This window comes from Cibotium barometz, chromosome 22 (genome assembly GCF_041138505.1).
Source record: "Cibotium barometz isolate CiBa-2024 chromosome 22, ASM4113850v1, whole genome shotgun sequence".
NCBI classification, from domain to species: Eukaryota; Viridiplantae; Streptophyta; class Polypodiopsida; order Cyatheales; family Cibotiaceae; genus Cibotium; species Cibotium barometz.
The window spans coordinates 40,772,155-40,794,191 of record NC_141067.1 but is presented as its reverse complement, the minus strand read 5'-3'; the positions used below and the strand labels follow the sequence as shown (position 1 = coordinate 40,794,191).

Genomic DNA, 22,037 nt, shown 5'->3' with positions numbered 1-22,037 from the left:
GTTCTGACGAAGATGGAAATGACATTGTCCCCATACGAATGATGAGAGTCTATATGGATTCTAATGATACCGGCTCAGACACTGATTGCTCTATTGAAGAGTACTATGAGATAGACCACAATCCCAAGACGAGTAGAATTCCCAAGATGCAAAAGAGACGGCAAGTTTAGTGTTGTGGGCAACAAAACCCATCGAAAGCTCATCAAACAATCTAGCCACAATACCAAAATGTCGAATATAACTGGTTTACAAAATTTCTCCGTACTTTTATGAGTATGAGGATGATAAGGGAAACTTTTACCAGGTTGTTAAAAAGGAACGCCAAGACATCGATCCACCAAGTGTAGTGCTAACTTTACCTCGATTTAGTTGTGTGGGAATGGGAAGCTAACTCTTTTGGATGACTACGACAATGAATACAAGATGGTACAACTTCCTAAGAGTATAGAGCAGTCTAGGAAGGGGGGAACTCTTTCTTTTGTGTCTCCTCCAAGAGCATCACTGGGTGTTCCACCAGGTTTTGACCACGCAGAGACTTAGGGCACCAAAAATTCCCACCTACCAAGGTCACCTATCACAAAGATCATACAAAAAGGAACGGATCAGACCACCAAACACTCGCACATAAAGATCACTCTTGTTTCTAAAAAGATGATTGTGTTTGTGTCTGCAAACGTAGATCCTAAAAGGATTCAGAGCATAGTGTCCTATGAAGTTTGGGAAGCATTGGGTAAGCCGACTCTAACTTCTCTAGAGCCAAAAGATAGAGAATGCATGGGATCCGTAATCTTGAAAATCAGAATACAACTACAGCCCATGTATTGTACTTTTCATGTTGCTAACCCTGGTAGGACAGTTGAAGATGCCACTCTGGGATGGTATTGGATGTGTCAAACAGATTACCAAGAAGAAGAAAAGGACAACGAATACACAACAACAAAGGTAAATTATGTAACCCTCATAGGAAAAAGGTCTACAAAGGAGCCCAAATCAATTCAAGAATTCTGATCTCTTTGGGATTTTTCTTCAAAGGTTACGACAGCTCCCATAGCAGATGTACAACCATCAAGAAAGAAGATCACATTCAAGGAGCGTGTGATGATAGTGACAATCACTCATGAAGACCATTCAAAGCATGTTGGCATTGAAGTGGGGAAGACTTGATTGGCTTTGTGAAGACCACCCAACAATGGATGCTAGTCACCAAATCCACCAAGTCTCAGGTCAATCAGACCAGATACACTAAGCAAGAACTGACGTGGGTTCCTAAGAACATTTCGATCAACAAGCCAGAGACATCTTCAAAGTCAAACCCAAAGATGTTACAGAAGTGTGTCCCTAAGAGAGCTTCTACAAAAAAGCTTGAAATGTCTTCCAAACCAAAACCATAAAGGCAACAACAGTGGGTACCAAAAAGAAGCTCTGTTACTGTAACAATTACTAGGAACACAACCCCTGAAGCAAACAAGGGAGAACCACTACCAAGAGCACCTTTGAGGCTTTCTAAGTCCTTTACTCCAATTTTTGATCTACTAACACTGATGTCGGAGTAGATAAAGCCTTGCCAAAGTACAATCCAGTCCTCTCTGTGTACTTCAAGACACAAAAGGAAGTCCAAGTTGCCAGTAGTAAATACTATGGGCATAAGAGTCAAGAGTTGGGCGTCCGAAAGCCAAAATGTGCTTAGGTATCAGACCCAGCGCTTCGTCTTTATTAACTCTGTGAATAAGAGTCGTAGCTACTAGGTTACTACTCAAGCTGGAGAGTTGAGCTAAGTATGTTAGTCGCTCATGCTGGATGGGATGGGCATAAGAGTCAAAGTCTAAGTTTATTTATGAGTCGAAGGAGTGGGAAGTTCACACATAGCCCAAATGAATTGTGATAAGAGTGAGTGTGATAACCTCGTCAATAAATGACACTTAACTGAAGGTTGGCAGCCACTTGGATGCTCTTGAAGTGTTAAAATTCCTACGACTTATCTCTTAAGTGACCATAGACTTCTTTTTCACCGCATATGCTTTGAAATGCATTGATCTATGAAAAGCAAATAGGATGTCCCACATTTGGACATAAAGCATTAGGCACTCTTTCCTAGATCACCCAAGCACTGCACAACAAAATAACAAATTGTCTACATCTTCTTACAGGTGAAGTACAAGTTCAAAAGATTATCCACAATAGGGAATCACCTAATGATGATTGGCATGTATAGTGAAGAGTAAACCTCATCAACGAAACCCTTTTAGGAGTTTTGGAAGCTATTAGAGCGCTTCCAAGTGCTCCATGTGCTACAACTACTCCTAGAAGAATCTTTCTTTACTCTTTTCTTGCACAACATATTGTTTATAACGTCAAATCCTTTGCAAGCATATAGGGTGTTTCGCTATGAACACGTGCATTAGACACGCTTGTTGCTTCAACCCATGCACAAATGCACCGCATGACAGGTTCTCAAGAATATCTCCAGCAATAACTTCACAATAAGATCGCCACGTTGAGGGCACTTTTCTCCCATAGGGTTTTTTCCCCTTGAACAAATTTGGTGTAAAGCACCACCATTTCCTTTTTTTTATTTCAATAAAAGCATTGGTCAAGCACATCAAGAGGGCTACTACAACCACAACATCCAACATTGATCTTCAAGAAAGATTATTCTTCAGGCACACATCCGCCAACAATGAAATTCGTCTTCAACAACCGGAACCTCCAATACTCTCAAATTAAGTCATCGGGGGTCAACACTTCTACAAAACACACCCAAGGACGTGCAGTTTAGGAAGGGGGGAATGTTCCGGGGATGCCGAAATAGTGTTAGAACAAACCTTAAGCATGTTTGGAATAGAAGCAGGAATGCAGTTACGGGATGTAGAAATGGGCTATTTACTATTTTTAGCCATAAGTGGAGCATACAGAGTCAGATGGATATGTGGGTTCGTTCGTTACAAAGCTTGTGTTAATGTCTTTGATTCAAGCACCTAACTTCATCAAATGGATGCGTGAGCTAGGAACAACTAATTTAATTGTAATTGTAGTATTTATGCTGCTACTGCGTGAATGTGTAAATGAGTCGTGGGTATATTATGGGTTAGTCAAACAGGCCCAAGTGAGTTCCAAGATGTAATGCAAGTGCTTTTAGGGTTTAGCCTTATTTGGCCGGCCGGTCAAGTGTGAACAACTTTGTACAAACCCTATATAAGTCACTTTTGTGATAGGATTGGGGATCCACTTATCATTTGGTTGAGTGAGCTATTGAGGAGCTTGGCAAAGCACTCTAGCACTCCCATTCTCCCATTCCCTCCATATCCATTGTAACCCTTTGAGCTTAAGCTTCTACCCTTAATGCTTGTTTATGCAATGAAGATTACTTTTTCTTTTGCGATTAGTCTTTCTATTTGAGCTCGTTTATTTAAGATTTGCTTAACGCTTGTTTATGCAATGAAGATTACTTTTTCTCTTGCGATTAGTCTTTCTATTTGAGCTCGTTTATGTTAGATTTTCTTAAGTTTCTTGCTTATGTGTGTATGTGAGTAATGAAACCCGTCTCTCTTCTCTTTTCTCTTACATTAGAGCATGCTAAATCATTGTGGGCTGCTTGAGTAGATTCATTTATCTACATTGTTGATTCCTTGCTTTGAAAGAATGCATGACTCATTGAATGTGTGGGTTTGAGCTAAGCATTGTGTGTGTGGGTATGAGTATAGAAGTAGATAATACTTGTATGCTTGCCTCTTAAGCATTGCTTGCTTGCTTGCTAGTTTAGTGAAAGATTAGGCATTGCTTGTGCATTATGGGTTTAATTAATGATATCATTGTTTGTTTGTGCTTGCCCATTTATGGTTTGGTAGCTTGCATGATGAGAATGGAATGTGTGTTCTTCCCTCTTTGCTAAAGTAGAAGTATCTATGTTAGTGAATGAGTGGAAGAGAATAGACATTAGAAGGGTAAGCTTTGGGATGCAAATCCATTGCTTTCTTGTAGAGATTGATGCTATGGTTTCAGAGGAAGAATGTATGTGTGTGCCTTAGGCATTGCTTCATTGTACACATGAGTAGCTTGAGGGAATGAGTATGTGTTGAGTGTATTGTTTGAGAGGTGATTTGTAGACATTGGTAGATTAGGAAAGTCATAGCATTAGGGCCAAAAACGACTCAAAAAGGGCTGTGTAAGGAAGTGATTAATTTGCTAATTAGCGGAGCCGTTGACGGTCAAAACGGCTCCAAATTTAGCGATTTTCCTAAATAAAAGCACATCCAAGTTATTTAAAGCGCATTCAAGTACATACCTTTTAAAATTAAAAAAACAATTTCATGATTCTCAGGATAGTTAATGCCGACATGACCACGATTCTTATTTTTGAATTTTTGCCGCCCCTCTCTCACTGTTTCTTTGCCATTCTCTCCCTTTTTTTGTCACTCTCGGATATGGATCTGTTCTTCACGAGCTTTCTCTACTAACTTTTTATGCTTATTGCTCTGTTCCATCCTTTATCAAACTTAATAAAGAGTATTAAGTTTCAATAAAGAGTATGCGACTACACGAAGTTCTTTTCAAAGGCCGTTGACAGATTTCAATGAAGTTTAACGACTTCGGAAGGGAAGTTTATATCCACCAGACCCTGAAACTGGAAGGTATCCTTCTTTTCATACTCCTCATGATTTGATGAGATTTGTTGGAGATGGGGTTAATGGCTTACTGGGTTATAGTTTAAGGCTTTCTTACTCTTCAATAAACTATTTATCATACATTCAAAATCTCTTTCCTTGGCTGCAGCAGCATAGCTAGCATAGCAAAGAAAGTAACCTGCTCTAGAGGCATTAAAGCCTGCAGCATAACCAAAAATCCTAAGGGCAGTAGCTCTCTCAAGAACCAATATCTTGTTAGCATTTATTTGAAGGGGTGTGTAACCAAGAAACCTTGACAATACCTTTAGTGCAAATAAAGGTAGCTCAGGCTCTTCAGAATATTGACTATGAAAGGCACAAAAGGTTGCCTTGTCCAACAAAGGAAGATAGTGCAAAAGAGAGGATGAATCTTTCTTAAAGGTTCCTTCTGTTGCCTTTCCTCGTGAACCTTTGGCTCTTCCAAGAAAATTATCACTGTCAAGAAGTTCAAGCTGCAGAAAAAAAATAATTGATTAAAAAAAGCTTTAAAAGACAGAAAAAATATCAAGGGTCATTAATGAAACAACCTTCTGCAATTCATCATCTGCAACAACAACCTTCTCCTGTGCGAGGTTGAATAAACCAAATTTTTCCTTCTTTGCAACCTCTTCTTCTAAATCTCTCAGCTTGATATCGCTCCCAAAAGATTGAATACCAAGCTCCTGGAGCCTGTTTTCAAAATCCTCATCCTTCAAAGAAGGTGCTTCCTCCTCAACTCTCTTCATGCAAACAGCAAGTGCATCAGGAGCAATAACAAAAGAATCATTTGAAGTCTGGAGATCAAGAGATAAAAACTCCTCCTTGGACTCTTCCTTTGTGTCAATAAAGTCCAAGGCAACCTCAGAAGCCTCAGCTACTATAGCTGCAATACAGTAGTCCTCCCTTATATTGAGAAGAAATTGAATCTGATGAAGAGGGATGAAATCTTTGTCATTAATAAGAAAGGAGGGGAGGCTTCGTATAGTAAGGGAGGCCTCAGAGACCTCCACATCTTCAATGGGTTCAGGGATGAGGGTGCTTGCTTTAAACTCTGCAACATCCAAACCTGCACGTTCTTTTTCCTCTGAAGCAAAATCAATCTTTTCCATCTCCAAGGTCTCAGATTTCTCTATGTTCAAAACAGTGGAGACATTCAAGTTTAATTCATCCTTGGATGGAACATCTTCACCTGGAACTTGAGCACTTTTCTCATCTTTGAGAAAAAGAAAGAAAAGAAAATCAATGTCCTTTGAAACAAGGTTGCAACTTTTAACATGGAGTTGACAGGATATGGATTCTGGGATTAGAACATTGGACTTCTTTGAAAACCTGCCAAACCTTCTTAAAACTTTATTTTTTTCAAGAGAATTTTGAGTGAAATCAGTGAGATGAATGTAATCTTTTCCTTCCAGAATCAAACACCGACCAAGAACTGCATCCTCAAATTCCTTTAATTCATCTGAAATAAACTCTCTAAATTTATCCAAGATTTCACCAAGGACAAATTTGGGATTGAAAATTTTCAATGCCTCTGAGTAGACTTGCATGTCTCCACCAACCTCCAAAACGGCCTCCAGCAACCTTTCACTTGGGTCATCGAAAATTTGTTCTCTTCCCTCAAGATTAGTACTCATATCTTCGGTTCAATCTGCAAAAGAAATGGAATAGAAGCACCAAAACATAGTGGAAAACCTGCCTTAGAACCAATTCAACGTCTTAATTCAAGCCTCTAGGTTGTTTAAAGGTTCAAGAAGCACTTACCAATACGGCGCGATACAAGGGCTTTGGAACACCTCGGAGGGCCTTCTATCGCGTCGTGTTGGATAAGCTGAGGGAAAGAAGTGAAGCACCTGAATGGAGCAAAACGAGGTCTTTGGAACAAATGCAAGGGCCTCCTCTCGCGTATTGTACCTGTCAGTTAAGAAACTTGGGTAGAAAATATTTCATCCCGTCGCGCTGATTACATTGGGGTATAAAAAAGATGAGGTCAAAAAATGACCGTCTTCCCACATCCTCTAACCCTCGACTATCGCGTCGTTCCGGCTAGCTCATCTCCTTCACGGCGCTCTAACGCCCCTTCAGTCAAAGTCCAATTCTCCTTCACGACGCGATAGGGCTCTTCCCACATCCTCTGACCCTCCACTATCGCGTCGTTCCGGCTAGCTCATCTCCTTCACGGCGCGATAACGCCCTTTCAGTCAAAGTCTAAGCCTCCTCCATCGCGTCGTTTCGGATACAAATTTAATGGCGCGGCGGCTATAGTCACTAGGGACATTCATCCTTTTAAAGGCTGCCCGGCGCCCACGATGGCACTTCGGTGCTGGTTGTTGACTGCGAAGCATGGGGGACACGTAAGGAGCGCCGGTGTAGCTGGCGGGTGGACATTGACATCTAGGGGTGTAGGCAAAAGCAGTCGCCAGCCGCCTTTAGCCAGCAGCTAGCGTTGCTGCCTTCAGTCGCCTTCAGCCCCGCAAGAGAAGAGAACCACTCTCTCTCTCTCTCTCTTTCGTTTGCTTGACTGTGGTCACAGTCAGCCATGTCTCGACCGGCGCACAGGCCGCTCCTTGCCAACATCCATATATATCCGACGGCAACACCGTGGACAGTAGCATAGCTAGGCGGACAAAAGCAGCCACCAACGACGCCTGTGCAGCCGTTGTTGTATGTCGCCAACAACGAACTACAGCAAGCAACCACCTTCAGACGTTGTAGAGTCGGTCAGCACCTAGAGAAAAACAGCAACAGCCGGTCTTTTTTTTTTTGAAATACACATGCGGCTTTGCCTGATACGACACGTGCTAGCCCAAAATCGCTCAATTTCGGCTCAAGTTCCTCCGTCAACAGAACATTGGCCGCCTTCACGTCTCGTTCTGGCTATCATATTCACCTTCACCTTCTCTGCGAATTCTACAGCGCAAAGCAATCCTCCTACACGACGCAATTAGCCACCTCAGTCAAAGTCCGTTCATATCTATCGCGTCGTTTTGGATATCAATTTTACAACTTAAAAAAGTTTGTTTTTTCAATCTAAAAGCCTTCTGTATCGCATGCTCAATCACCGAAGCCTCCTATGCCAACACCCATGCCTCCAAAATCATCTTCCAAGTCTCCCAAATTATCACCTAAAAAATCTCCCAAGCCTTTTGAAGAGCCACAGTTCTCAGAAGCCCCCAAGGTTTTATCAAGAGAGCACCCTGAAGACTCTTCACAGCCCCCTGTCCAGTCTCCTAAGCCAGCAACCCCCCCAAGGCCAAGTTCAACAAAGAAGGCTAGTGAGCCTTTCTTTTCACCTAGATTCAGCAAACAAAAAAGAAAGAGGGACTCTGAAGCTCCTGGGTCCTCGAATGTAAAGAGGAAGATGGATTTTGATTAATGTTCATTTCTAGCCTCATTTATGTTTTGTTTTTACTTTGTAATGAAGCACCCAGTTTGTGTCAAATAGATGTACTCCTCAACTGAGAAAAATCTTTGATGATGATTTTGCAGTAAAAAATGTCATAAGTACCAGCATATTGAGTCAGACAACAAGATCAAAACAAAATCTTTATTTGAAAAGTATTGTGATTACAATTTCATGATCTTGCATTTGGCTCAAATACAACTCTTTTGGGTGGAAGACGTGATACAAGATGTTACATTCTCCGTCCTTTTACTTACAACAATTCCATCTACTTTAAATTTATATTCAGAGGATGTTTCATCAAGAAACTCAAGTGACTCTCTGACATCTTTCAGCATCCAATTAGCTATAACTATAAGTTCTCTAGGCTCAGTTAGTTGATGTACATATATTTTTAATTCAAACTCTGGACAGTTCTCTTCTGAATCTAGGGATACCCAGAAACCTAGCTTGCTTCTCCATCTTCTATAATCATAACCTAAAACTAATGATTGACGACATAATTGATATGAAATTGACAGAGAATTGGGACTTATTCTGCAACTAATATTGTCACCAATGTGGTAAGTTTCTTTGGTTCTCCATCCTTCTCCAAGCACAATGTCGAGTTCAGCCATAGAAAGTCTTCTGTTGAGCCACATTGTCTTTGATCGTTGTAAATCCATGGTTTTGAAACATGCCACAAAGACATGTAAAGGTAAGAACCATTGAACCTTTATCCTTCTTGATATTCTACCCGGAGACATAGCTTTCAAAATGTCTTCTTTGATTTTGAATTTGAAGCTCGATAAAGTAAGTGAGTCTGGAGATTTCCAATCTAGCGAGTTGATGGTAGGAACAGGCACTTCATGAAGTTGTCCTTTCTCACCTTCTCTTGATGGAACCATGTATTCTGCAAAATAGACAAACAAATCCATCGATTTGAAAAAAGATGGTGGTTTATCAGCATACAAAACATCTGCAATTCCTTTGTGAATTGCATTGAAGGTTCCACTCAGACTTTCAATAGGTTGCCACTCCACAGCTGTCGATGGAAAGATAACTGAAAGAAAAACCATAAACACTTACATCAAAAGAAAATATGAGATATTTTCATATTGTCTTTGAAAATAATATTTCTTACAATAAGATTGTAACATGTGATGCTCATTTGGATTAAGCATCATATCTTTGGCCATGTACACATGTTGAACTTTGGCAAGCCAGCCATTGTTAGTCACTTTGAAGGCAAGAATTTTTCCTTTCCAGTGATTTTTAACTGCATCTCGCTTGATTCTTTTCACTTTATGTGCACCTTTACAAGAAGGAAGCATTGTTGCCCAGTCATTTATTTGAAAAGACATAGGTTTCCAAAGTCCTTCCTCCCTGATATTATTAAAAACACAAGAAGTGATACTATGAGATGGACGACGTGCAGAGTTTGCCATGGGAACTTAGAAACTGAGAAAAGCCGCAAAAATTCTACAAAGAGAGAGAGAGAGAGAGAATGTGAAAGAAAGGATAGTGTAGACGTTCGAGACTAACTTGTCATGTCATAAATGTCGTTATTTTCAAAATTTGAAATAAAGCTTTCGTATCTTCTTTGATTTTTTTTGAAATAAAATATAGGCTCACGTCTGGTACGGTGGGTCCAAACTTTTATGTTTAGTCGTCCAGAACTCTCAAAAATAGCGGTGTCCACCAAAAGATAGCGATTTTTCGCCGTTCTCCGTGAAAATAGTTCTCCAAGACCCAAGATAGAGGAGACAAGAATGCCATACTTTTGTATACGTGGCAAATATCTATTGGACCATTCCTTAATCTTTAGATTAACAAACAGCCCATTTTTAGACGTTTTTGGCCCTAATGTGTCTCTCCCACAAGGGATAAACTTCCATGTACTAGCTGGGTTAGAGCTCTTCGAGATGACCGTGATAGAGATATCACTATGGGCATAGCCGATTAGTAGTCTTACTACCCATTCCTCCAAAGATAGGGAATCTCAGTTCTCCACTGGCACCACTTCCGGCGGGGGGAACGATAACCTAAGCTAGTTGAGCACTAGTCTTGTTTGATTTACCATAAGAAAACCGCTCCAATGGGTTGCAAAACCGTTGGAGTAGAGTAGCGTTAGAAGTAGATTAGATTAAGATAAGGTATCCATTGTTAGAGGGCTTCAAGAAGGTCTTCTTTGGGCTCTATCTCTGCAAGAAATACTGAAATTGGGTGGTCGGAGGTGTGAGTAATGAATACTTCTTGAATGCTTACCTTGGGGGATTGGGATTTTAAGAACTTGTTAACCCACCATTTGGGTGGGTGAATGTGACACTTGAGTATTTTTGCTTCTTGTGTAGTTGAAGGATCCTTTGGTAAGGGTGTAGGAGATGGGGTCTTCTCTTCCACATCCAACTCCTTTAGCTTTAGCTTCCCCTGATTGGTTGTGAGCTTTGGACGTCATGGTGGAAAATGAGCACCATGTTGTCATTGACGTCATGGTGGTGAGGCTATAGATGAAATTCCTATCTCCATGAGCATTGAGTTTGAATTGAGAGGGGATGGAGTAGTGGTCATCGGGGGAGACGGGGGTGGAGATAACATTGGTCCCTTGCCCTTAGCAATGGATGATATCGGTTTGAAGACTTGTGGTTGGGGGCATATTTGTTGAGTTTGATCCTTGGGGATCCAATTATATCTGTTACCCTTTGTGTTGGTTGGGGTTAGCTTGAGGAATTGTGGTCGATGGTGTGATTGATCTTTGGGGATCCAAATACGTTTGCTGCCTTCATAAAAGCTTTGAGCTTTTAATGGGGACTGTAAGATTCCTCCCCAGCCTTCGAGGTATACAAGAGTAAGAATCTCCCTTTCTGATCTTATAATTATTCCCTCTCTAAAATAAAAGAAAGTTTCTGTTTAAAAAAAGGAAGACCCTTTTCATAGAATACTTCTCAGGAGTCCCACTTGTTTTAAGGATTTAGAACAATGAGTTCAGAAGTGACAATCGGTGTTTTGGTTTTGGTTTTCATTCGAGTACAACTCAAAAGAAGTTCTTTATCTCTTGGGGAGTATAAGAAGTTATCCCCCAGATATTGTGACCCTTATATCTGAATTCAATATGAAAGTAGGTGACTTAGCCTACAAGCTTCTTTTATCTCCTCATCTCAAAATTCTTAATGCCTTCTATAGAAAAATGTGTCAAACACAAATCATGGAAAGACGGTAAAACTTCAGTGGCAAGTTACCGTTGGCTTCTAGGTTACGCTAGCTCCTTCCTTTATATAAGTCATAACTTTTACTTGTCGCTCACAGTAATCTTACTCCCATCAATCTCCTTTCTTTCTTAATCTCCTTCATGGCTTGGCAACAGGAATTAGTTTTATCCATGATGATTTCTCACCTTCAAGACGCAAGAGAGTTTGTGAAGAAAGATTTTATAGAACAGTATGAGCGCTCACTTTTCCCTCACTTGGGAACTTCTGTAGCGCAGACCAAATGGCGGACCTATCAAGACATAAATAGGGTAACACCCTGGGGTCAGCAGCACTTTCGTAATAATGTCCGCTTGGCCATGGTTATTGAAGCCTTGGGTTTGGGTACCCGATACTACTGCGTCATGAGATCAAGGCATCTTGGGTTTTCTGAGCGGGTCTTCTTACTGGCGTGTTTTCTTCCTCATGAGAAGATATGCCTTTACCCCGTTTTTGGCTTGCCTCTCAGAGGTCCTTTTGTTAGATCACCTCATACCACTGAGATAGGTGCGGCAATAACCAGCAGAATCATTCCCATAGATGAGTTACCCTATACTTGTGCAGCTTGTGAGGACTGCTTTTGTGACCATATGATGGACGGGCTTATGGAAGTGTAAAGAGTTCTTCTATCTTTACTGTATAAGTTCCGAGAATGAATAAAGTTTAAATCTTGTTCTTATTTTGAATCTTGCTCTCTTTAAGACTTTTCTTGGTGGTTAATCTTGATTAAAATTTTTCTCTAAGTCTCATATTCGTGCATCTTGCGAATTTATCACAAGTTGCGAGATGAGGACATCTCGCGTTTTTTAAGTGGGGTAGAATGTAAGATTCCTCCCCCAACCCCCTTTTTGATGTCTAGTATCTTCCCCTGTAATCAATCCCTCTTCAGAAATATAAAGACCTTGTTTCTAACTGTTTTAATCTAGAGAGAGAAAATATTCTAGAGAGAGAATATTCAGATTTTGAATATTTTTGGATAGAAGATGAATTCCCCTGAAACAGAAATTCAAAAAGAATTTTCAAATGTGCAATTGGAATTAATTGGAAATAGGTATAAAGAACCTTAGTCTAAGGGTCTAGATTTTCAGAAATCTTTAGACTATGGTCCAATTAAGGTTCCTATGGGCCAATAGCATCAATACATGTGTAGGGAGGAGATAAATCCAATTTGTAAAAAGAAGATACCCAAAAATGAGTAAATGCTCACATAAGGTGAAGAGTTGAAAATGTACAAGGTTTATTAGTAAAAAACTATGAGCAATATTTAAAATATGAGATATTTTGGGTATCCAAAAATGAGTAAATGCTCACATAAGATGAAGAGTTGAAAATGTACAGTTAAAAAAAAACTATGACACATATGTAAGGAAGGAGAGTTCTTTAAAGGAGGTGCATATTTCACATGCTTGAATGAGTTTTAAACTCATAAAAATTGAGATATTTCATCTCTCCTCTCTCCTCATTCAAGTCTAGTTCCAAAAAGTTAGCTTAACTGACCTAAAAATGGTCAAAAAGTGACCTAACTGACTTGGAAAATTCTAGAATCAGTTTGTTTGGTTAGGAGCTCAAATTTTCCTATAAATAGAAGCCTCCCCTTGTTGAAAAAAATATAATGTCTTATGCATTGTTACTCTACTCTACCTAAGCCAAGAACTGTGAATTCTTTAATAATTCACTAGTTTTTGATACTTCTCTCTTTCTTCAATCCCCGTTGGTGGCTCCATCAACATACTAAACCAATTGATTGGTTGGGGGCCTCTACCGTGAACAAAGAATCAAGCAAATTATAAGATAAGTATAGTGAATTATGATCTTTCTATAATTTCTCAATGATTCTCTCTTCTCAACCCCTCTCAAGCTTGAGAAGCTTAATTGGTATGGTTTTTGAAATGCTATTGAAGTTAATTAATTAATGATAGTAAAGAATTACATAAAATTCTATTTATATTTAATTCTAATGGTTTTTCTCTCTTTCTCACTTAAGAAATGGTCATACTCATGACCCTCTTCAATCCAAATGAAGCTTTTCATAAGGCTTTTCCTTAATCCAAGATTAAGCTATGCTTGAGGCCAAATTATTGGCTTTTTTTTCTATGCTTTTAGTTTATGTATATTGATGATTCAATCCATTATAGATTGATGATCCAATTAGAGACCATTCTAATTATTTTCTTAATGATCCAATTAGAGACCATTATGGATTGATGATCCAATTAGAGACCATTCTAATTATTTCTTTAATAATGAGCCTTATCCCTTAGAAAAAAATTGAGATTTAACAGTCATAGTAGCGGAGCTATGGCAAAATTTTTATAGAAATTATGCATAAAATAATTTCATTCAAAGCATAAAAAGAGGACTTCCTACCATATTCTAGGAACTATCATCCTAGATTAATTAAAAGAATATTATTATGCATGGAGATATGGATGTTTGCATGTAGATGTAGAGGTATGGATGTAGATGTAGAGGTATGGATGTGAGTGTGAATGTGGAGGTGGATGTGAGTGTGAATGTGGAGGTGGATGTATGCATGGAGATGTGGATGTATGCATGTAGAAATAGATGTGTAGATGAGGATGTAAATGGAGATGTGGATGGATGCATGTAGAAGTAGATGTATAGATGTAGATGTGAATGGAGATGTGGATGTATACATGTAGATGTAGATGTATAGATGTAGATGTGGATGTGGAGGTGGATGGATGCATGTAGAAGTAGATGTATAGATGTAGATGTGAATGGAGATGTGGATGTATACATGTAGATGTAGATGTATAGATGTAGATGTGGATGTGGAGGTGGATGGATGCATGTAGAAGTAGATGTATAGATGTAGATGTGAATGGAGATGTGGATGTAGATGTATAGATGTAGATGTGGATGTGGAGGTGGATGGATGCATGTAGATGTAGATGTAAAGATGTAGATGTGAATGGAGATGTGGATGTATGCATGTAGATGTAGGTGTATAGATGTAGATGTGGATGTAGAGGTGGATGTATGCATGTAGATGTAGGTGTATAGATGTGGATGTGAATGTGGAGGTGGATGTATGCATGTAGATGTAGATGTATGGAGGTGAATGTGAATGTGGATGTGGATGTATGCATAGAGATGTGGATGTATGCATGTAGATGTGAATGTACGCATATAGATGTGGATGTATGGATGTGAATGTGCATGTAGATGTGGATGTATGGATGTGGATGCATAAATGTGCATGTAGATGTGGATGTTACAGTTGGTATCATCCACATCTACATGCACATTCATGCATCCACATCCATACATCCACATCTACATGCACATTCACATCCATACATCCACATCTATATGCGTACATTCACATCTACATGCATACATCCACATCTCTATGCATACATCCACATCCACATTCACATTCACCTCCATACATCTACATCTACATGCATACATCCACCTCCACATTCACATCCACATCTATACATCTACATCTACATGCATACATCCACCTCTACATCCACATCTACATCTATACACCTACATCTACATGCATACATCCACATCTCCATTCACATCTACATCTTTACATCTACATCTACATGCATCCATCCACCTCCACATCCACATCTACATCTACATGTATACATCCACATCTCCATTCACATCTACATCTATACATCTACTTCTACATGCATCCATCCACCTCCACATCCACATCTACATCTATACATCTACATCTACATGTATACATCCACATCTCCATTCACATCTACATCTATACATCTACTTCTACATGCATCCATCCACCTCCACATCTACATCTACATCTATACACCTACATCTACATGCATCCATCCACCTCCACATCCACATCTACATCTATACATCTACATCTACATGTATACATCCACATCTCCATTCACATCTACATCTATACATCTACTTCTACATGCATCCATCCACATCTCCATTTACATCCTCATCTACACATCTATTTCTACATGCATACATCCACATCTCCATGCATACATCCACCTCCACATTCACACTCACATCCATACCTCTACATCTACATGCAAACATCCATATCTCCATGCATAATAATATTCTTTTAATTAATCTAGGATGATAGTTCCTAGAATATGGTAGGAAGTCCTCTTTTTATGCTTTGAATGAAATTATTTTATGCGTAATTTCTATAAAAATTTTGCCATAGCTCCGCTACTATGACTGTTAAATCTCAATTTTTTTCTAAGGGATAAGGCTCATTATTAAAGAAATAATTAGAATGGTCTCTAATTGGATCATCAATCCATAATGGTCTCTAATTGGATCATTAAGAAAATAATTAGAATGGTCTCTAATTGGATCATCAATCCATAATGGATTGAATCATCAATATACATAAACTAAAAGCATAGAAAAAAAAGCCATTAATTTGGCCTCAAGCATAGCTTAATCTTGGATTAAGGAAAAGCCTTATGAAAAGCTTCATTTGGATTGAAGAGGGTCATGAGTATGACCATTTCTTAAGTGAGAAAGAGAGAAAAACCATTAGAATTAAATATAAATAGAATTTTATGTAATTCTTTACTATCATTAATTAATTAACTTCAATAGCATTTCAAAAACCATACCAATTAAGCTTCTCAAGCTTGAGAGGGGTTGAGAAGAGAGAATCATTGAGAAATTATAGAAAGATCATAATTCACTATACTTATCTTATAATTTGCTTGATTCTTTGTTCACGGTAGAGGCCCCCAACTAATCAATTGGTTTAGTATGTTGATGGAGCCACCAACGGGGATTGAAGAAAGAGAGAAGTATCAAAAACTAGTGAATTATTAAAGAATTCACAGTTCTTGGCTTAGGTAGAGTAGAGTAACAATGCATAAGACATTATATTTTTTTCAACAAGGGGAGGCTTCTATTTATAGGAAAATTTGAGCTCCTAACCAAACAAACTGATTCTAGATTTTTCCAAGTCAGTTAGGTCACTTTTTGACCATTTTTAGGTCAGTTAAGCTAACTTTTTGGAACTAGACTTGAATGAGGAGAGAGGAGAGATGAAATATCTCAATTTTTATGAGTTTAAAACTCATTCAAGCATGTGAAATATGCACCTCCTTTAAAGAACTCTCCTTCCTTACATATGTGTCATAGTTTTTTTTTAACTGTACATTTTCAACTCTTCATCTTATGTGAGCATTTACTCATTTTTGGATACCCAAAATATCTCATATTTTAAATATTGCTCATAGTTTTTTACTAATAAACCTTGTACATTTTCAACTCTTCACCTTATGTGAGCATTTACTCATTTTTGGGTATCTTCTTTTTACAAATTGGATTTATCTCCTCCCTACACATGTATTGATGCTATTGGCCCATAGGAACCTTAATTGGACCATAGTCTAAAGATTTCTGAAAATCTAGACCCTTAGACTAAGGTTCTTTATACCTATTTCCAATTAATTCCAATTGCACATTTGAAAATTCTTTTTGAATTTCTGTTTTAGGGGAATTCATCTTCTATCCAAAAATATTCAAAAACTGAATATTCTCTCTCTAGAATATTTTCTCTCTCTAGGTTAAAACAGTTAGAAACAAGGTCTTTATATTTCTGAAGAGGGATTGATTACAGGGGAAGATACTAGACATCAAAAAGGGGGTGGGGGAGGAATCTTACAGGGACCCATTGATAGCAAGGTTGTTTGGGCTTGTCGTGACCTTGTTTCATGATCATCATTAGCGTGGGTTCTTTCTTAGGAACCCATCACCATTTAGCATTTTGTTTCATCACCCTTGCTTTGTTTTTTGTTTTTTGATTGTTAGGAGTGTATAGTTCATGAGTGGAGTTAGTAGGGTCAGTGGTTAGTTGATTGTGGATTGAAGATGAGGCTAATGCCATTAATGTGGTTGTCGCTTGATGAGGACTGTGTATACAGTGCATGCAGAGTGTAGCTGTAGGGCAAGTAGGGATTACCATTGTTACCAAGTTTGTTTCCCAATTGAATTGGCATCTAGTTGCAAGCATCCAATTGCGATCTAAACGAGCCTTCCAAATGGCCATTAGCACAATGGATGGTTGTATGTAAAACACCAGTAACATAAGATGTTTGCCCATTCACGCCCTTCACTTTGACATTGGATTGGGTCAGGGCAGGACTTCCCAATTGATTCCAAGCATCAAAGGATATGAGGTTATGGCTAGCACCTGTATCAATTATAAAGCACTTTACTAGTGTGGCCACACAATTTGATTTGGGTGCGCAAAGGTGGGGGACAAGCGGGGTCAGTGGATTCACAAGTGAATACATCATAGGTCCACACATTTGCTTTGCATTTTGCTTTATTTTTTGCCTCTCGTTCTTTGCCCTACTTGATGGCATCTTGGATGCATTTCAGCTCTTTCTCTTTAGCATTGAAGGATTGTAGTATCACTTGAACTTACTACCATTGAGGAATCCTACAGTCTCAACCCCATCTAAAGTTTTTACCTGTATAGTTCCTTGGGGGGTTATCTTTTTGAGGTTAAAAACTCTATTGTTTCGATTAAGAAATGAGAGCCTCTATCACTCATGATCTCAAGAGGACAACCAAAGCATGTGATTATGTTTTTGTACATAAACTGTATAGTGGCTAAGGCATCAACTTTTCTAACTACTTTAGCTTCAGTCCATTTAGTGACAAAATCGGTTCCAGTGATAATGTATCTAGTCTAAGATCCACGTGCTACTGGACTAATAGGCCTAATAAAATCAAATCCTCATTTTTCAAATGGTTTGTTTATTGTTGCTATGGGATGCAGGGGCATAAAGTCTTGCTTCACTGGCTTGGAGCATCTTTGACACTCGTCATAACCACGTACAAACAGCGCACAATCTTTGAATAAAGTAGGCCACCAATAGCCTGTTAGCATAATCTTGTGTGTTATGATGTCGGCTATGCGAAATGACCACCTGCAACTCCTTGATGGGTCCCTTGCATGATATGCAAGGTCTCATCTTCCCTAGGAAAGCACCTGAGAATATCGTCCTTGCCTCTCTTGTATAGTTGTCTCGCTATGAGTTGGTAGTCAGTGCTTTCTTTAATGATTTGTCTAGCTTTTTGTGTTCCCAAATTACGGATATTTGTGATCCCATGAGCTAGGACATCAACAATATGTTCACTCCATTGAGGTATCGAGTTCACCAGGAATAGGGTAGCATCGACTACATCGTCATCTATTCCAATGGGTGGTTCACCATTGGGTATCCGTGACATGTGATCGGCCATGAGATGTTTCTTTCCAAGGCAAACTACAACTGTGAAGTCAAATTCTAGTAGAATCAATATCCATCGTGTGATTCTACCAGTGGCACAAGGCTTATTGACAAGGTAGAGCAACGCTTGATGATCTACAAAGAAGATGAGTTGATTTGCTAAGAGGTAGTGTGGGAATTTCTTCACGGCATACACCATAGCTAATCCCTCATCTTCAGTGGTAGTGTAGTTTACTTCAACATCGTTTAGTTGTCTACTCGCAAAGCTTATTGGATAATCTAGCTTGTGCTCACCAGGTTGGGGGCTAATACACAACCAATTGCAAAATTGGAGGCATCAATATGCACATGAAAGATCATTTTCTTGTTTGGTGATTTCAAAATGGGGGTAGATGCTAAGGCCTGCTTCAATTCTTCATAGGATTCTTGGCACTCCTCTATCCATTTAAACCCAATGGGCAATTTGTACAAAGGACGAGCGATTTGGGCATAAAATAGAATGAATCGACGATAGTACCCTACATGACCCATAAATGGTTGATGAACATTCGCCTTTGAAGTTTGTGGGAGGTGGAAGTTCTAGAATCAGTTTGACTTTCCCTTCATCCGTGGATATCCCGATTCATGACACAATATGACTTAGAATCACACCGTGCTTTACCCAAAATTGACATTTATGGGGATTAAAGGATATGGGATAATAGCGACACTTCATAAAGACCTTACGTAGGCACTCGAGGTGCTCCTTCCAAGATGAATGTACACATAAGTCATCCAGGAATACTTCTAAGAATTGTCTAAAAATTTCCCTGAATGAATGCATGATTCATGAGTCTTTGAAATGTAGCTGGGGCATTAGTCAAACCAAATGGCATTCGCTTGAATGCAAACACTCCATACTCAGTGATGAAAGCAGTTTTTGGCTGGTAATCCTCAGTGATGAATATTTGTTTATAGCTTAAGTAACCATCCAAGAAACTATATGCCTCTTTACGTATCACTCTCTCAAGAACATGCTCACTAAGGGATAGAGGATAATGATCACAATAGGTTACGGCATTTACTTTCTTGAGATTAATGTAGACTCTGAGTTTCCATTTTTCTTAGGGACCACCACGATGGGCGATACCCAAGTCAGATGTTCAATCTCATAGATGAATCCGCATTCCATTAGTTTATTGATCTCTTCCTAGATTTGTGAGGCATACCTTGGGTTCATTGGGTATGGCCTTTGATACACTGGTTTAGCATCAGGCTTCATAAGTATTGTATGCTCACAAACCTCAGGGGGAACGCCTTGCATGTCCTTGTATGTCCATGCAAAACAATCCCTAAACTCTCGAAGTAGCATTAGCAATTCTTGCTCTTTTAGATGGGAAAGATCCGTAGCAATGAAAACAGGTTTTGGATCCTCTTCTTCGGTAGCCAAGTCGACTTCCTTGACTTTGACTGGGCCATCATATCCTGTGGTATTCCCTTCATATGGCTTTCTTTGAGCTTTGTCAAAAACTAGGTGCCTATCCCCAATAGTAAAAGCTTTAAACCTATCGGGTGTAGGGTATGAATCAGTCTTCAGATCCCTGACTTTGTTCTCCCTTAGCTCTCCCTTAGCTCTCTCTTAGTTTGTTTTTTGGCTTGTATAGTCTCACGATTCTTTCTCCTATACACGATGCCTTACTCGATTTTGGAGTCCTTTTGCACCTCAACCTTTTTTAGTTTAATGTGGGGAGGTTTGCAATGCATCAAGTGCTGCAATTGTTCCCCCCAATCGTCTACCATCTTTCCATTTGCATCGAAGGCACCCACGTATTGGAGCCATTGGGTTGAGATAATACAGTCCTTTAACCTTTGACTACGTCGAGCAATAGTCCTTTTGTCCTTACACCACATCTTGAAGGATTTTCTACTTCTGGATGGTGCCATTACAGATTCTCCTTTAGAACGGTTGGGGTCGAGGCTAGAATCAGAATCATTCGATTCTTTTGTGTCATTGAAATGTGCTACCGATAGTGTGTTTAAGGGATGACCTCTGGAATTGGAATTCCATCGGCAGTCACATATGTGATTCCTCGTTTTCCCTAGACATCTACTGTGGCTAACAATTGATTCCAATCATCATCAAATGGTGGTCTATAATCTATGGTATAATCCTTGTGCTGAGGGGGGTCAGTCTCTTTTTTGCAAGTTTTGCAATAGTTAAGAGACGTGGTAGCATCTGAGTCCGAAAATACTATAGTATTAGAATTCTCATGAAAGAATCCCTGTGCCAATGAACGCACTTTTTCAAACTTAAGATCTACTCGCGGATTCTACAAAGGTGAGTTGCTACACTCGAGCGTGACTCTACAGATGGTCCTGTCCCAATACTAGGATACGGATCGTTCGAAGCACTCTCTTCAAGAGTTTGAATGATACATTCAGATCTCAAGTTCATAGGCTTCTAATTGTAATCATGGGTTGGGTTGGGCTTTTGTGCTGTCCAAGAAGGATTGCCTGGGTAGGGTTGGCTACACAGGACAAAGTGGGGATAATTCCTTGACAATCGTTGGTAGTGTGGGCAACTTGTTCGCATATAATAGAGGGTATGCGATTCCCAACTCCAATTGGAGCAGATTAGGCTTCTGTCGATGGCGATTGTAAGGTTCGAGACACGGCTAGTGAATCCTACGGATATCGGAAGAGATGGGCCTTGATTGTGAAGTGGGTTGCACTCACACTTGCATTGCCTGTGTACTTCACATAATTCCCTACACATGAGATAGTTAGAGGGTGGGGTGGTCCTTATTGAGCTCTTTCTTCTTGGTTTTGGGATGGTAGAGACGGAGTATCGCTAGGGATATCTAATATTGTCAATGGCCGATAAATGTGGTTTTTACGGGCTATTTGACACATAGTTCTCCCGTAGCATTGGTAACTCGCATATACGTAGAAATCCCAACACCAATGTGCGTGGATTTTCCTTTGCTCAGTGGATATTAAGATGCTATGGGAGACTTTGGGTACGTGGTAGAGTGTGGTACGGCGTTGAAAGTGGAGGGGTCTACACTCACACACACACTGTTGATGTTTTTCACAATGGACCTTGCACATGATCTCTAATGTGTTCTCTCTCTTGCATGTTTTTCCAAAGTTGCGGGTGGAAGCATCACGGGCTTAGATGTTTAAGTTTTCTATGGCCTCTGTTATGTTCCAAGTGCTAGGATCCTGATCTTGATGGCCAGGAGGCAGCAAAGTATCTAAGTTGAGGTCCTAGTCAGTGATTGGTCTCTCTCGGTGACTCTTGTGGGCTGTGAGATTAATAGCAGTTTACCACAGTATTCCCCAAAAGGAGTATCGGAGCAGTACAAGTAGGAATCCCAACCCCAACGGGCGTGGATTTGCCTTTGTTCAACTGCTGATAGGACACTCACAGTTTGGTTTGGTGGATGGAAGGGAAAGGATGAGTAGTTTCGTTGAAAATGTAGGGGTAAGTATGTAGGAGGAATGGGTATGGGCGCCGTGCACGAGCACGGGTGTGTATGGA

The 22,037-nt window shown here is 39.6% G+C and overlaps 1 protein-coding gene across 1 annotated transcript; it reads right to left on the bottom strand.

Moving 5' to 3' along the window:
• Window positions 1–1,228: 1,228 nt before the first annotated feature.
• LOC147626612 (uncharacterized) lies at window positions 1,229–6,362 on the bottom strand. The gene is made up of 3 exons (XM_086816836.1): window positions 5,189–6,362; window positions 4,744–5,113; window positions 1,229–1,593 (listed from the first exon to the last, which is right to left on the bottom strand). Exons 1-3 carry the CDS (start codon window positions 6,272–6,274, stop codon window positions 1,229–1,231), a joined length of 1,821 nt encoding a protein of 606 aa, XP_086672962.1. The 5' UTR covers window positions 6,275–6,362.
• Window positions 6,363–22,037: the final 15,675 nt, after the last annotated feature.

Bases quoted from the DNA above. Each gene is read 5' to 3' on its own strand.
- LOC147626612 (XM_086816836.1), bottom strand. From the start codon at position 6,274: ATGAGTACTAATCTTGAGGGAAGAGAACAAATTTTCGATGACCCAAGT. The intron at 5,114-5,188 runs GTTGTTTCATTA...TTTTTTCTGCAG, and splicing joins CAGATGATGAATTGCAGAAG to CTTGAACTTCTTGACAGTGA. The intron at 1,594-4,743 runs GTATGATAAATA...TGTGTCTTGAAG, and splicing joins CAAGGAAAGAGATTTTGAAT to TACACAGAGAGGACTGGATT.